General features: G+C 35.9%; 2 protein-coding genes across 3 annotated transcripts in view; both read right to left on the bottom strand.

Annotated features, from left to right (window-relative positions):
* Positions 1-5,087, bottom strand: part of LOC109073333 (FERM domain-containing protein 3-like) — a 41,369-nt gene extending 36,282 nt beyond the window's left edge. The window contains exon 1 of the mRNA XM_042762826.1: positions 4,356-5,087. Within this exon, the coding sequence (XP_042618760.1) occupies positions 4,356-4,487 (132 nt within the window). The 5' untranslated portion in view covers positions 4,488-5,087. The remainder of the gene's footprint in view (positions 1-4,355) is intronic.
* A 960-nt stretch (positions 5,088-6,047) lies between these two features.
* Positions 6,048-15,177, bottom strand: gkap1 (G kinase anchoring protein 1). 2 transcript variants are annotated; one of them, XM_042762824.1, is made up of 12 exons: positions 15,023-15,177; positions 14,321-14,555; positions 12,872-13,033; positions 12,686-12,763; positions 10,744-10,867; positions 10,636-10,664; positions 7,735-7,878; positions 7,484-7,570; positions 7,133-7,196; positions 6,977-7,047; positions 6,790-6,867; positions 6,048-6,352 (listed from the first exon to the last, which is right to left on the bottom strand). In XM_042762824.1, exons 1-12 carry the CDS (start codon positions 15,127-15,129, stop codon positions 6,311-6,313), a joined length of 1,221 nt encoding a protein of 406 aa, XP_042618758.1. In that variant the 5' UTR covers positions 15,130-15,177; the 3' UTR covers positions 6,048-6,310. The 2 variants fall into 2 exon arrangements, with proteins under 2 accessions (XP_042618758.1, XP_042618759.1); XM_042762825.1 differs by lacking the exon at positions 15,023-15,177 and adding an exon at positions 14,671-14,995.
* Positions 15,178-16,757: the final 1,580 nt, after the last annotated feature.

Genomic DNA, 16,757 nt, shown 5'->3' with positions numbered 1-16,757 from the left:
TCTGGACATGTATTGATGAAAAGAGGGAATGAGAGAGAATGAGAGATACATTTCTGCAGATGGGGCAATTTGCATTTGGTCTAATACCAAAATAGCAATGTTTAATCAGTCATGACACCGCTATATGTTTAAGAACAGCAAGGACAGAATTTTCAGTGTGACTAAAGCTACGGCACGCTGACATCTTCATAACCCTTACTCTTAAAACACTGCAGGTATCCGATAGTAAAGCCATGGTACATTGACATATATCATGAGTACTGAATGATTACTATTTTCATACTCCAAAAATCATTCATAGGACACCATGGTATCTCCACAAAACATGGTAATATCATAGTACTTCCTTGTTACTTATTATATTTGGTTTACTTTTCATTTACTGTGTTTTAATTTGTAGATGTCACAAGTTCTTGTTTGTTTTAAATTTGAAGTTTAGTTTCATTTATACTTTAAGAATTCCTTTTCAATTATTTTCTTTTAACTTTTCTAATGAAAGCTAATGAAGGTAGCCAAAATACTCCAGTTTAAGTAACGTTTAAGTTCTCTAATTCACTAGTGTTTCTGGTTTACCTTCTCTATAATGGTTTTATATATATAGATAGATAGATAGATAGATAGATAGATAGATAGATAGATAGATAGAGGTATTACTATTTAGTTATTTAGTTATTAGTAATTTAGTTATTTTAGTGCTTTTAATTTTTTATGTTTTTCATCTAATGTTTATATTAAATGTTTATATATAGTTTAAAATAGTTTAATTAATAATAGTAACTTTCTTTGATAGTAAAGTTACAGCTGAAAAACCTATATATATATATATGCATATTATCAAGAAATGAAATACAGCTGATGATGATAAACATGGTTTTAAAGTATCAAATACCATACTGAATAATGATATTTATGAAGTACATATAATAATAAGAAGACCACTGTAATACCACAGCTAAATGTTAAAAATGATAATTCCGTGGTAACTCCAGTTACTTATTACTGAATGCCATTAAAACAGAGATTATAACTGGCTATCAAATTCTGAAGTTCCAGCTTGAAGACATTCAGTGTTATAAAAAAATGTTGATTTCATATTTTATGTCCCTAAAGGCACTCCAAATGTTCTGTGTGGCTCAGTTTTGTTGGGTTTTGTCCATGTGAGGATTGTAACGGCAGAAGAAGAGCACAGCATCAGTAGCTCTTGAGTGATGCAGCAGTTACACTGAAGAGCATGATCTGCCTTAATAATGCATCAGCGATCTGTCCTTCAGACACTGAGAAGACACTCACTGAGTGCTGAGCCACACAAAACACACACACATCTCATTTACGACTTACGGTACATATTGAAATATGCTGATTACAATATACACTGGCTAGAACTTGAAATGGTTTCATTCTGTCCAATACAGGCAAACACTAGACTGTTTTTGATGAGGACCAGTGCATTTCTCATGATTTGTAACTAAGCTACAGCCTCAAAATATCCAAATCTTTAAAATCATTAGATGTTTCATGGCAAATATATAGAATTGTGAAGAATATATATATATATAGAGAGAGAGAGAGAGAGAGAGAGAGAGAGTTTTTCTTGTGGTTCTGAAAAAAAACAACAACTAGATTTTCTAAACTCTATGCTATTTCAACAACTACTTTTCAATGCTTTAGCAAGCAAATGCAAAGTTTTTTCAGGGAACAAACAAACAGGAACACAAAAGTTAGCTACATTTATCAGGGGACCTCAGTACTTTTGCAAAAGAATGCAAAACATCTGCAAGCACACAGCGTTTCTTTGGAAAACGCATTTGCTTATGCACCAATCACAGTTAGGCTTGCTTTTTTCCTAAAAATCGTACGTTTCCGTACTAATCACATTACATTAAATCATATAAAATGCCACCCAGTGTTTACTCGTGAGACTGGGTTGCACTGACAGTCTTTGTGTAACGTGCAAACACAGTGAAAACTCAAGGGTCTGTATATCAGCACTCTCTAGGCCAATCAAACTCAAGGAGAAGAACTAACTGCTGACCGACACGACATACACGACACAGCACACATAAACTCAGCATTTAACTCCTCATGTAGCTGATAAAAAAGTAAGAACTGAGTGCTTATAACACGTAAAAGTGCACCGATGGACGTGCAGCCTCTGTCTATGAGGATGGTCATGAAATATGCAGGAGAAAGCCATCACAGAACAAGAAGCCATTAGAGCCTCGTGGCTTTCTGAAATATTCATAAGACCAAACAGAACGCTCTTTCTTTTAACTCAGAAGTTTATAAACACTTCACCGGAGAAAGAGACTGGGATGCATCATGCACATCACTCTTCCTGTCATCTCTTCCTTACACTTCACCTCTTCCACTTTGTTCCATAAGAACAGAAACATCAGAAAAGTACTTAAGAGATATTTTAAAAGTCTGTAGCTGTTTTCACTGATCCAAGAGTAGCTTTCTATACTTGAACCCTAGGTACAATCATCATAAGAGGACAATTTCCTGACTTCACCATCATAGTGTAGTTTTTCACGAGACTAAATGGATGTTGCTTCCATTAGACTGCATGTGCATTAGTGTGAGCTAGACTACACATCCACATCATCATCCGTTATCATCACTTATCATCAAACACTTAAGCCTGCATTAGAGCTGAACGACAATAACTACATTACGCCTGCCTCCTGGCCTTTATAGATTCAATTATATTTTTATTAGCAAAACTGCATGCAGATTTTCAGTGGACTGGATGTTTTTGTTGTTTCCAAGAATGTTCTGAAGGGAAGTGCATTGTCAAGAGTCCTTCCCAGAAATGGGTTTGCTTATTTATCTTGACTGGAACATAGGGATGAAATTCACTGGGTGCGTCTCAAAAACTAGTGAGCCGCCTACTCAGGCAGGATTTTTGGATACCATCGGTACATTAAAACATTATGCATTGCTTTCATTGGCTTTACAAAAATCTCAAGAAGTGGCACAGTAGTGCCAAAAGCTTGGTGACTATTAATGTATTAATGAATATTAACGTAACAAAAGACCATTTAAGTGTACTTAAAGTGAACAGGTTCGTGACTGTTTCAAAGCACACTTATAGACAAGAAATGCACTCTTTAATAATAATGTCAAATTAAGAGTTTTACTTCAAAGTACCTTTCTAATGAGTTTGTTTTTATCATCTTTTGTGGTGCTTTACAGAAGTACACTTATGTTAATTTGCTGACTAACAGACACTTAATCACATGTACTGTTAGTGATTATAATTTTACATTTAAAGTTAATAAATTTTAAATGTACTAAACTGCAACTTCATCTTTAAAAATGTGCAATTACAAATATATTTAAATACATGACACCAGTTTCAATAGTAATGATATTAAAGTAGATTGTAGTTTACTATAAATGCTTGTCAGTGCATTCAGCAGTACACTTTAACCATATTTCCATATGCAATAGAAATAATTATGTACTAAAGTCCTACTGAAGTGAGTAAAAAAAAAAGTTAAACTAATTGCATTTAATATAAATTTATATATAAATAAATAAATAACATTTAATTGTAAAAAATTAACTTGTAAGCAATTAAGTGTCTGAAAACAGTTAAAAGTATCACTTCAGAAAATTACATTAAATTATAGGCCTATTATCTCCATAGTACTCATATTAAAATGATGCTTCAAGTCACTTTATTTGTACAGCGCTTTATACTGTACTGGTTGTGTCGAAGCAGCTTTACAGAGTCCAACAGGAAAAAAGTTTATCAATAATGCAGTGTACTGCGTTTTCACAAGGGCTAAAACATGCTAGATATTAATAAAAGTGACTTGACTTTACTGATGAAACAAACAGGTCCCACAGCAAACTCATGTCCATCACAGACTCTTTTATTTCTCAGCAATCTTTCATCTCTTGGAAAAGAGAGAAGGTAAATCTACATCCGCTCACGAGACACATGCACGCGTATGTGCCTCACATCATGCTCTCTGTCCCCAAACCCTGAATGAAATCACACACAGTGACAGCAGGCTTCAATGCCTCTATTTTGCGCGATGCTGCTATTTACAGACGAAACGCATTTTGTACGTGACTCTTTCTCGAGTACAAAGAAAGTCAAGGGCGTAACTGTTTAATAACACGCGATAACGAAACGAGCAAACCCTGACCAAAGCGTCATCATCACTCGCATTCTGCCGAAACAAGCGCGAGGATACACCTCAAAGAGGCCAGTCAACGAGAAACTCGCCGTTTAACACAAGGTGTTGATAATAAGCGTTATGTCAGTTATTTGCAGTGAAGAAGAGCGTCGCATCGCTGAGCGCGCGCGCGCACTGGCGCACACGCGCTCGCTCACGCCTTACCTGGATGCTGCACGCGATCTCGGAGTCGTCGAGTAGCCGAACCGTGCACTGGACCTCCTGCGCGAGGGAGGAGACGCTCGGGCTCCGGAATCGAAGCATTTTCATGGCTCTTGGTTCCGCATAGCAAAGCATAAACGCGCCTTTGGTTTGGGAGAGGAGCACGGGGTGTCGGTTACGCGTCGCTTATGCCGCCAGTGGAGAGGAGGAAGCGTTATATGACCGGGGAGAACGATCCCCCTTTTTGCTTCTCTCCCACTCCCTTCCTCCCGAACGCGCGCGCGCGCCCCTGCCTCCCTCCATCAGTTCAGTCGCATCAGCAGCAGCTTCACCTGGACCACACACCGTGTGTTGCCATAACAACGGTATCCGCCTTAAATTTAATAGTTACTACTAAGCCTACTATTTGTGCTACTGCAAAACCATAATAATTTTAAAAGGGATCGAACTTTTTAAGTATTTATTTGGTTGTTTGTTTGTTGCACTGTGGCAATAAAATGTGTAGTATGTTTAGTTTTGCTGTAAAATATAGGAATTTTTAGTTATGCATGTTGCTGCATGTTAAATAACTAATAAAAATTAATGATTACCGCGAGTATAGAAAACCTTAAATTGTATAGTGTGATTTTTAGACCTAAAATAACAAATTCCAAAATAAATAGATCTGAAAATGTCATGGAAATTTCGATTCAAAAATAATAATAATAAATAAAAAATCAGTTAATCCTGGACATTTTTTTAATTTTAGCCAATGTCAGCGTGCGAATAAGTAAAATGAGAAGAATGCATTAAATGAATCATTCATTAAGATTAATTAAGAGTTGTCGCCACCAACTGGCGCAGAAAATAACCTTCAGAAAAATGTCCAACACTGATGCACAGACTAACAGCCTGAATATTACACACTACACGAGCAAACTGTGTGAAATAATTACAACATGCACTTTATTTTCTTAAGCAGCTTTCTAAAGTCCATTTGAGGGCTAACGTGTGTAAAGCATACAAACGACTTGCATATTGGACAAATTTTATTAAATAATTCTGCCATTTTCATTTTAAAATTTAAAATATATATCTACAACATATGTACACATGTATATTTCAGATTATAAAAAATGGGGAAAAAATATTAAATAGAATTTTTAAATAAAATAAAACAACTATTATTAGTAGTTAAATGATTTTAAAAGGTCAGCATTAAAAAGCATACATTTATACAGGATTCACATATTCTTTCAGAATCTGGCTTTGTCATTTCTAATGGTTAACATTGTCAACATAATTTTATTGTTGTAACAGCTGTAGCTGCCAGTTATTACTTTAACAGAAGTTTTACTTCAAGCACATAAGCCAGTTTCATGTGTTTCACTGCCATTGAGACATTTAAAAACATTGACAATGTGCCTTTGAAGTACCAAAAATGTATCTTAACCCCTAGGCTAGCATTCATATGAACATGAATTATAAAGTGTAATTAGATCAGGTGTAAAGTGACAGAACGTGTCAGTTTCAAGCATAACCTCTTAATTTAATCACTGCTTTCGTCATCAAGTCTGTCCTGCTCTAAATACTATGAATCTGAGTGAAGTAAACGGACTGAACACTGAATACATTCATTGCTTAAAAACATACTTGGCGAGAATGAAATAACATCATAAACCTTCATGCATAAACAACCAACACACTTTGAAAAAGTAGATTAGCATCTTTATTGAAAAGAACTCAGGATTGTACGCCTTTGATTCATAATGCAGAGATTTATTCTACAGTGTAGACACAGAACTTCTCACGAGTCACTGATCAGGGGAACAGAAGGACGCAGCAATAAGCAGGAGAATGTGTGTGTGATGGTGTAAGTTCGGTGAAGAGTGTGTGGGGTTTCCAACAGACATTAAAGACATGAGCAGCTTGACAAAAGAGCTGAAACATTCAAGCTGTCTGTCCTCCAACGTGCATCTTCATCCGTCCCCATCTGATGCTTTTTTACCCTTCCGGTTCCCCTGAAAATAAATAAATAAATGAATTAAGATACTGCTGATGTCACGTTTGTTCTTTGCTGTAGGATTTCTTAAACTGAACCAATGTTATGCTCATAAAATATATATATAAAATTCTATATCTGCAGAAAAAAAAATCTCTATTTGAATAGTAAATTACTGTAATGCAAAGAAAACTTGATTAGTGCATATATATACACACACACATTATACACACACACACACACACACACACACACATTACATTATATAATGTATATATATATATATATATAATATATATATATACTATATATATATATATATATATTATACACATATACATATATATACATATATATATACATATATATATACACACACACATATTATGTGTGTGTATACACACACACAAATTCTATGTCATTGTGACAGTCCCAGCAGGTTTGGATGTTTTGTACCTGATGTTTGGGTTGCTCTGACTGCAGGCCCTTCACTTTTGACCTCTCTTGCTCCAGAGCGGTGTGTAATTGTGTCACCTGGAAAGAGGAAACACATTTTGTTCCGCAAAAATATCACAGCAACACAACACTTGCTTGAGGCTAAAGCTGGTGTATCCAGTGAATGAGTGGATGAGCAGACACACACCTGCGAGGACAGCTCTTCTTTAATGTTCTGGAGCTCCTCCACCTGCAGCAGGATTTCAGCTTTGTCCTTCACTGAACATAAAGACAGCTGAATAAATACCAAGAATGAATGCCAGGCTGCAGTATGTCAGGTGTGTGTGTGATATTCTGCACTCACTCTCTCCCTGTTGAAGCATTTTAAGCAGCTGATTGTTTCTGGCCTTCACTTCCTTATATCTTTCCTGGAAAAAGACACTTAGTAAACACTAGTATCGACACTTTTCAAAAATATGCATTCATTGAGCATCGGACAAAAAGACATTCCAGCAGAACATCAAAACAGTTGTTTATCACCTTAATAATCCAAAATTAGACAAAATGTATTTCCTTATGACAAAAATTAAAATCAGCCTTAATACTGTAATTAGTATCGACACTTTTCAAAAATATGCATTCATTAAAAAACAAATGTCTATTGCATATCCAAATGATCTTTACAACTCTAACAAGAAACAACACAACATCTTACCTCCCATTGTGAAATTGTCTTTTTCAGCTTTACAATTTCCTGGTCTTTTTTTTCCAGTTCATATTTTAACTGCTCAGTTCTCACGTCCTGGGGGTTTTAAGAAAGAAAACAAGAAGAAGAGTTTCAGTGATAGACTGAGCTTCATTCTACACTGCGGTACAACAGCCATGTACACATCCAGCACATTTCTGAGTGTTTTCTCTCTCTCTCTCTCTCGTATCTGGCTCAAGACGAGTGAAGCAGTGTCTGACCTGCTCCTGCTCAGAGGAGGTGTTGACCTCGTGGCCGGCGCTGTTGCTGTACTGCTCTCTGCGCTTGTCACGCTGGACGATCCGGCTCACATCGTCCTCCAGCTGGTTGAAAAACTTGTCTTCACACAGCGCTGGATTCACAGGCTTCAAAGAAAAAGCAGGAAGATGAAGCTGCAAATCATCAGCATGTGACACACTGTATGATGCTTTATCACAAGCAGAAATCATGAAGGGGTTTGAAAACCCACAAACGTTTTCATGCCAAGGAACCCCCTTCCTAAAACGTAAAGAAAACTAAATTTATATGCTTATATGCTCAAAATGCTCATTAAAAAAATATGCATATTCGCTAACTATACATTTATCCAATTAGCAGAGGCTTTTATATGCCATTATGATGAAATATATGATTAAATGCTAGCATTAAATGAAATAAAATTAAAATAAAAACAAAAACAAAAATAAAGATGCTCATTAAAAAAATATGCATATTCTAAAATGCATTATTATTAACTCAAATTGAATCAAGTTGAAATGAAATAAAAGGAATATTACATGAAAAACTTAAATAATAAGAAATGTTACCTTTGCAAGTACATTAAAGTAAGTTTAAAGGGATAGTTCACCCAAAAATGAAAATGAACCCATGATTTACTCATCCTACGTGTTTATGACTTTCTTCTTTCAGATTAATACAATCAGAGTTACATTAAATTACGTCCTGGCTCTTGCAAGCTTTATAATGGCAGTGAATGGGCGCTGAGATTTTGAAGTCCAATAAACTGCGTCCATCCATCATAACACTACTCCACACGGCTCCAGAGGTAGAGGGATATTTTTTATAAATCGAGTAACCACGATTTTGAATAGAAATATTACCAAACTTTAGAATTAGACACTTTGACAATATGGCAATTATAACAGTAAAGAGAAAATAATGATCCAACCGCATGTCGGCGACAGTGGAATAGGAAAAAAATGCAGGACGATGGAAGTTGAGTTGATCTTCTTTTAACTTGAGCGCCACATTTTTAAAATTGTGTTTGATGCATGAGACTCTGCGAGAGCTGCGAGCGCAACAGTCAAACGCGTCCATGTTTACACGGAAAAAACAATTTTACTTCATGTGTGGTGCACTTGGAATATAATTTTCTTTAACTAGAGGATTAATAAAGAAAAAGTTAATTGAATCATGTTGTAGTTACATTTTCAAGTTAAAGGGTTAGTTCACCCAAATATTAAAATTATGTCAATGACTCACCCTCATGCCGTTCCAAACCCGTAAGACCTCCGTTCATCTTCTACTGTCCATGTCCAGAAAGGTAATAAAACCATCATCAAAGTAGTCCATGTGACATCAGAGGGTCAGTTAGAATTTGAAGCATTGAAAATACATTTTGGTCCAAAAATAACGACTTTATTCAGCATTGTCTTCTCTTCCAGGTCTTAATTTCCAAGTCGTAATTTTTGTTATTTTTGGACCAAAATGTATTTTCGATGCTTCAGTAAATTCTAACGAACCCTCTGATGTCACATGGACTACTTTGATGATGTTTTTATTACCTTCCTGGACGTGGACAGTATACCGTACATACATTTTCAATGGAGGGACAGAAAGCTCTCGAACTGTGTTCTGAAGATGAACGGAGGTCTTACGGGTTTGGAACGACATGAGGGTGAGTCATTAATGACAATTTTCATTTTTGGGTGAACTATCCCTTTAACAAGTTAAAAATCGTAAAAACCGAGAATTTGTCAAATGATCTGAAAAAAAAAAAAAAAAAAAAAAACACATGATGAACCGTAATCTCTAGCTTCCGCTGACTGATGTACGCGCCTTCACGAGAGAGGGGCGTCTAGCTGATGATGTAGGACGTAGCGTAAGCTCCGGTGAGAAGTGACGAACACGAAAGCGCAGTGGAGAGAGCAAAACAAATCACCACTCATGAACTGTGTGGAGCACCAACACCCATTCACTGCCATTATAAAGCTTGGAAGAGCCATTACATTATTTAATATAACTACAACTGTATTCATCTGAAAGAAGAAAGTCACATACACCCAGGATAGCTTGAGGGTGATCATGGGATAATTTTCATTTTTGGGGGAACTATCCCTTTAAACTTAAGCACTATTGCTAAATTACTAAACCTTAAATATTAATTTAGGCTAAATAGAAATATAAAAATAAAATATAAATAAAAGCTAATAAAAACAAAGAAAAGCACAAAATTAATAAAACTACAATTAAAATTAAAATATACAAAAAAGCTAATTCAAACTATTAAATACTACAACAGTATATAAATAATACTACAATAACACTATGTAAGATTTATACAGAGTAATTTGAATTTACAAAGACAACGTTTCCAAAATTAATATATATAAATTATAAATATATTAATATACATCATTCTATCATTTATCATATTATAAAAGATTGTATAATAATTCTAAAAATGTATTTCATTGTGCCAAAGACAAAGAAATAATAATAAATAATAAAAATTAATAATTGCAATATTATCTGGAGAACATTTATTCTGTATTAAAATTACTGTATCTTTTTTTAACTCACTATTTGATTAATATAAGATGTAACTAATTTTTTTTTTTTAAATTTATATATTTATTTATTTATTTTTATTTTTTTTATTTATTATTTTTTTTTAAGTAAAACGTTATCATCTAAGACTAGTTTTTAGAACATGGGACATCAAATGTATTCATTTTGTTAACGCATTAAACATGATCTTAAGTTAGCACATTGACCGCCTTCCAAATACATGTTGTAAAACAATTTTTCTTTCAAAATTTCTTTAGTATGTCCTTGTGGCCCTCTGAGTGTTTCAGTTCCTCAGAGCAGCCTGAGCTTGTATGTCCATATCGATCGCTCACCTCTCTCTCAGGCTTCTTGTTCAGCTGATCTGTAAGAGAGAGAGTCGGTCAGAGCAGCAGTACAGTAACAGTGATTGGTCTCTGATGATAAGACCCCAGTGTTCTCACCCTCCTGCTGGAAGTCTTTAAGAGACACAGTGACTCGTTTGTCCTTCCCCTGCTGATTCTTCTTCCTGTCCTTCTTTCCTCCTGCTTTTGCTTTGGGTGATGCCGTCTCTGTTCTTTCAGCATCTGAGAGATTATAACATTACACATTAAAGAGCATGTACTGCCTTGTTGGGAAAAAAAAAATATGATTGCAATAGCTGATATTATTGCACAATATGGTTGCACTATCAACTGCATCACATTATACCAATTTATTAAAGACCTCTTGATTCCAGCATCTCACTGTAACCACAAGAGGGAGTAGTTACACTCGTCACTACACTTTAAAAAGCAAGAAATGAACCTCCACAAGTATGAACATGTAGCACATTGAGGTTTTGGCAGTGTGGAGATATGAACAGTAGGCTGGAGAAATAAAAAATCAACTGAACTTTTGATATATTAGAGGTCATTGTACTGTAATGAAAAGATATTAAAACCAAGGAATATATGCAGGACCTGGAGGATTTTTACCTGAAGAACAGCGGGCAGTTTAACCGCTCGGGACAAACAAGGGACTCATCAACAACTAGAGGTCATTGTACAATAACAATAACTTGAAACTTTCATATATCAGAAATAAAATTGAGAAATCAACTTTCATTTGAGCTTTTGATATATTAGAGGTCATTGTACTTTAAGAATATCCTGTAAGTTTCAGAACTGAAAACATCCTTGTTACTGAAATAAAAGTTATTTTCAGTTATTTTGTTTTGGCTTATTCAGGACAGTAGTTAAAAAAAAAAAAAAAAAAAAAAAAAACATGCAATTTTTGAGATCCCTCCTATTTTGTTCAAATTAATATTTTGCATATTCTGCAAGGGGTGTGTAAACTTATGAGCAGAACTATTATCACCGCTGAAAACCGTGATACATTTTTTTAGGATTATTTTATGAATAGAAAGTTCAAACTAAACTATATTTATTAGATTTTTTTTGTTTTGTAACATTATAATTGTCTTTACTGTCACATTTGAAGTATTTTCTTTCAAAATATAAGCAATAAACATTTCATCCACAGGTGTACAATGTACACACTCCGCTGACGTGCTTCAGGAGGACGTGCACAGCCCCGTGGATAATCATGTGGTAGATAGATGGTACACAAATCATCATGTCAGGGAAAAATATTGTTTCATTTGAGAATGAGCTAACTAGGATCTAAATGAAGCCTTCGTTATAGTAGCCTGTGTGTGTGCAGCATAAAGAAAGCACATATATATTTGTGATGTACTTCATGTTATTTCTATATCTTCTCAGTTTAACATTAGTTTTTCATTTGTGATCCTGGAGCACAAAACCAGTCTTAAGTCGCTGGGGTATATTTGTAGCAATAGCCAAAAATACATTGTATGGGCCACAATGACCAATTTTTCTTTTATGCCAAAAATCATTAGGATATTAAGTAAAGATCATGTTCCATGAAGATATTTTGGGCAATGACATGACACTCATTTTAGTCCTGTGTTTTGATTTAATTTTCTATTGAATTGTGTATTGATTCGTATTTTTTTTTTTTGGGGGGGGGGGGGTGCATTAAGGCATTTAGGATGTATGATGTGAAAAATATTAATATATATATATAAAAAAAAAAAACATCTTGAAACTTCCTCTCTAATTTAAATAGTTAAGCATAATATTTTATTATCTTATATTATTTTCTTTAATCTTTAAAAAATGTACCCTACTGGATCCTGGGCTCCTTAAAATATTAGATAATTTGACCTTTTTATGAGAAGACAAGGACAAAGTTCAGTTTGTGAAATAACAAACCTGAATGTATGTGTGAATTATTCATTTTTTTTTTTTTTTTTGTAAATGAAATACTTGAATATGTGATTTTACTTTTAACTTGGCACAACATGACAGAGTCATTTATCTCCATCTTCTCCAGATATGGTACCTTTTTATGTTGCTCCAATTCCAATTTACTGAGCATCAAGGCCTTCTCCAGATCCGCCTCATACAAGTCACTGGTCAGCTGGGACGAGCACAAACATGTTAAACACGAACACAAACAGATAGATAGACATGTTCGCATGAAGCAGGAGAGAAATGGGCCATGTGACAGTCAGATTCTGAGGTTTACCTGTTCATCTCTCTGTTTCCACTCCTGCCAGCTCTCCTGGGGCTTGGAGCCGCGCTGGACCGCTGCCGGGGTGATCAGATCATTGGCTAAATCCTGCAGCGTGAGTGTGGAGGGAGGTGCTGCTGACTTCTGAGGGATCTTCTTAAAAGCAAGACTTCTGAGCTGCAGTGTGTAACGACAAACACTCTTTGTTAGCAGGCATTTAGCTGATGCTTTACCCAAAACAGAACTAGCACAACACGCCTGATCATCATCATCAGTGCTAGATCCAGAAACAAACATTGGCCCCAACTGCTTAGAACGACAGACGGATGGACAGACAGGTACACAGTTAGAGAAAACAAAATACAAAACAACAGGTAGATGACAGAATCAGTATCAGAAAGAATGACAGATATATAAAAGGACAGATAGAATTACATACAGAATTACAGAAAGACATGCCACAGGTAATGCGTTACTCTAACACTGTTAGATTAGGGTGACCAGACGTTCTCATTTTCCCGGTTTTTGGTGTCCTGTCCCCGGAAAAGTTCCCGTTTTAAAGCACATTCAAAATAAAGATTACTTCCACCAACAGAGGGCGTTGTGAGCTATTCTGGTTACTAGTCACACGCCGCTACTTTAGCCAAGAACAACTTGGACTAGAGCAGAGCGCTATTATCGCCAATTTTCAAAAGAGACACCGTTATTGGTTTCAAGGTACTCACATACTAACTATATACATGTTAAAACAAAGTAATGCTGTTTGTGTGCACTTTATAACAAGGTATAATGCACAAATTATTAAACACACATCATCAAACAACCATCTTCAATCACAACCCACCACAACAAAAATAAATAAATAAAACTTGCAGAAAGCACATACTTTGTGGTCAAAATTAGCCTAAAATGCAAAATAAGCAGCTTAGACAGACAGACAGATAGATGAACAGACAGACAGACAGACAGACAGAGAGAGAGAGATAGATAGATAGATAGATAGATAGATAGATAGATAGATAGATAGATAGATAGTTACAGAGAGAGAGATAGATAGATAGATAGATAGATAGATAGATAGATAGATAGATAGATAGATAGATAGATAGATAGATAGATACAGACAGGCAGACAGAGAGACAGAGAGATAGATAGATAGATAGATAGATAGATAGATACAGACAGAGAGATAGATAGATAGATAGATAGATAGATAGAGAGAGAGAGAGAGAGATAGATAGATAGATAGATTTCTCTGTAATAAATAATTGTGCATAAAACCTGCAAAAAAAAACAAAAAAAACAGATAGATACAGACAGGCAGATAGATAGATAGATAGATAGATAGATAGATAGATAGATAGATAGATAGATAGATAGATAGATAGAAATAGAAAATAAAAAACACACAGACATAGACATATATACACATACATATAGACATAACAATGGATGATCTTTCACCTCATTGGCTTCACTCTGCTGCTGTTCCTTCTTTCGTCTTCTCTTCTCTTTCTTTTTGTCGTTACTCTGGTTGTTCTTCCCGCTGGGAGATTTCCCCGAGCGAGGCTTCCCTGCTCCACGACCCGCCTTCGGCTTCCCCGCATCCGAATCAGACTCCGAATCCGAGTCGACCTGCAGCAGAGCGAAGCGGGACGCCGTGGTGGGCACCGAGATCACCGCCGATGCCATCCTGAACCTGCCGAGCACACGATCGACACATCACGCCTGATTCAGCACTCAATCACGGCCATAGCGTTCAAAAATCAGTGCTAAACAGACACAGAGGGAAACTTGCACATGCATATAATGACCTGACAGAAAACAAATAAAACCAGCTTTGATTTGCTCTGTAAATCACAAATCTGTTCGCTGTAGAGTTGTGTATTAAATAACCGACTGTTGCTGTATTGGCGGACGCAGCGCTTGCTGAAGAGCAGCTTCCACATTTAGGCTTTTCTAAAGCACTCGTATATAACGTTACTTCGGTTGTATTTGATACCCTGAATGTCGCTAGCTTCGACTTTTTTTTAGCTCGTCAGTGCTGAACACAAGTAACAAACGCGTGCTGTTGCGGTCATTTGTCCTGAACGTGTTTCATGATCTTCAGCTCGTCTCGTGCAACTTTTTAAACCCGAACACGAACTGAACCAAACAAACTTTCACCTGTTTAGGACTATCAGTATCCTCAGCTTTGTGCAAGTAGAAGCTGCGAGCACACACAGACGAGAGTATGGCGGCCTGAAAGGACACAAAGGCTTCGAAGCGGTCATTGGGTGGAAAATGCGGTCAGATAATAACCGATTCCGGGTTTATGGAGGAGTTCTCACTCCAGGTGGCGCTCTGCGGCTCAGGAAGACAACTATCAGTTCAGTCGCATCAGATATTTGTATCAGAAAACTAATAATTATTTAATTTTATAAAAGTAAATACTTGGCATACATAGTACGTGGCGCAGAAATTTACATAGCCCTATTAAATTATTATTATTATTATTATTATTATCCAGTAATCACAATGACTGTGATCCTAATTAACGACGAGAAAAGCAATAGATACCGGTGTGGAAAATAATGTACGCCTGAATAATTGCAATGAGAAACTTTTAGTATTATTATTATTATTTATTTATTGCAATGAGAAACTTTATTATGCGCAAAAAGTTAAAACAGATGACGTTTAAATCGAGCTAACCAATTAGAAACGCCGTTCACGTCAAAACCCCGCCCATTAGCGTCATTCTGGTCTATAAATGGTCAAAAGCGTTTTAAAAAGATGTTGTATCGTCGGTATACTGGACAGTAGCCTACTCATAGTTCTCGCTGTTCACACTTTTAATCACCCTAGTTTTACCCTAGTAAACCATCAAACCTCAAATGCTGCCTTTGTTTCTCCCCATGTTATGTGTCAGTGTTTTCAGTCTTTCTGTGTCACTGTATTTTTCTTCCATCCTCTCAGAGAAAGACACTCCCTCATTATTTTAATTTATATAGAGATAAGTTGGAGTTAAGACGGCAACGTCTGTTCTCTTTTTTTCTGTTCTGTGAGTGAGTCTTCTCTCTGTTTTTCTCAAGTTTCCTTGCAGGCGCGTGGAAAGGCCCTACATTCCCATCAGGTTGGGGCGTGCAACCTAACCGTGAAGAAAGAAGATAAAGACTGCTTGCTCATGTGTTTTCATTAGAGAGGGGACCTCAGTCAGTCAGTCCATCCACATCACATGCAGGAGAAACACCTTCTTACATCTCGGTCAGTCTAGGTTTTGTATGATAGACATGGTGCACAGCTCTGCACTGATCTATGTACCTGCTGAGCATCTCCTCCTCCATATCCTCTTGCCAGCAATCTCAGGAATAAAGGTACAAAAGCTGTCGCTGGGGCGGTACCTTTTCAAAAGTTACACTTTTGTACCTATTAGGTTCTGATACATACACTTTAAGAACCAATACGTATACTTAAGGTACCAAAACAAACATGTACCTTTTGAAAAGGTACTGCCCCAGTGACGGGGGCTTCATTCTGTAAACCGGAGTGAAAATTTGGGAAAGTTAGGGAAATCTGGAAATACTATGAACTTGTAAATTTCTCTGTAAACTTTTGAAACTGTATATATATATATATATATATATATATATATATATATATATATATATATATATATATATATATATATATATATATCCATTCTGTGAAATTCAATGGCTTCTGTCGACTGTTTGGTTCCCAGCATTCTTCAAAATATCTTCTTTTGTGTTCAGCAGAAGAAAGAAACTCATACAGGTTTGGAACAACATGAGGGTGAGTAAATGATGACAGAATTGTCATTTTTGGGGTGAACTATCCTTTTAAGAGAGAACGGAGAGTGTATAAGACATTCATTGAAATGGGTTTAGTGGAATTTGCT

Source organism: Cyprinus carpio, chromosome A8, assembly GCF_018340385.1.
Source record: "Cyprinus carpio isolate SPL01 chromosome A8, ASM1834038v1, whole genome shotgun sequence".
NCBI classification, from domain to species: Eukaryota; Metazoa; Chordata; class Actinopteri; order Cypriniformes; family Cyprinidae; genus Cyprinus; species Cyprinus carpio.
This window is presented reverse-complemented; position numbering and strand designations above follow the sequence as displayed.

Excerpts from the sequence above, each read along its gene's own strand:
- gkap1 (XM_042762824.1), bottom strand. The coding sequence starts at position 15,129 with ATGACCGCTTCGAAGCCTTTGTGTCCTTTCAGGCCGCCATACTCTCGT. Across the intron at positions 13,034-14,320 it reads AGCAGAGTGAAGCCAATGAG|CTCAGAAGTCTTGCTTTTAA; the intron begins GTGAAAGATCAT and ends TACACACTGCAG. Across the intron at positions 7,048-7,132 it reads AATGCTTCAACAGGGAGAGA|TGAAGGACAAAGCTGAAATC; the intron begins GTGAGTGCAGAA and ends CTTTATGTTCAG.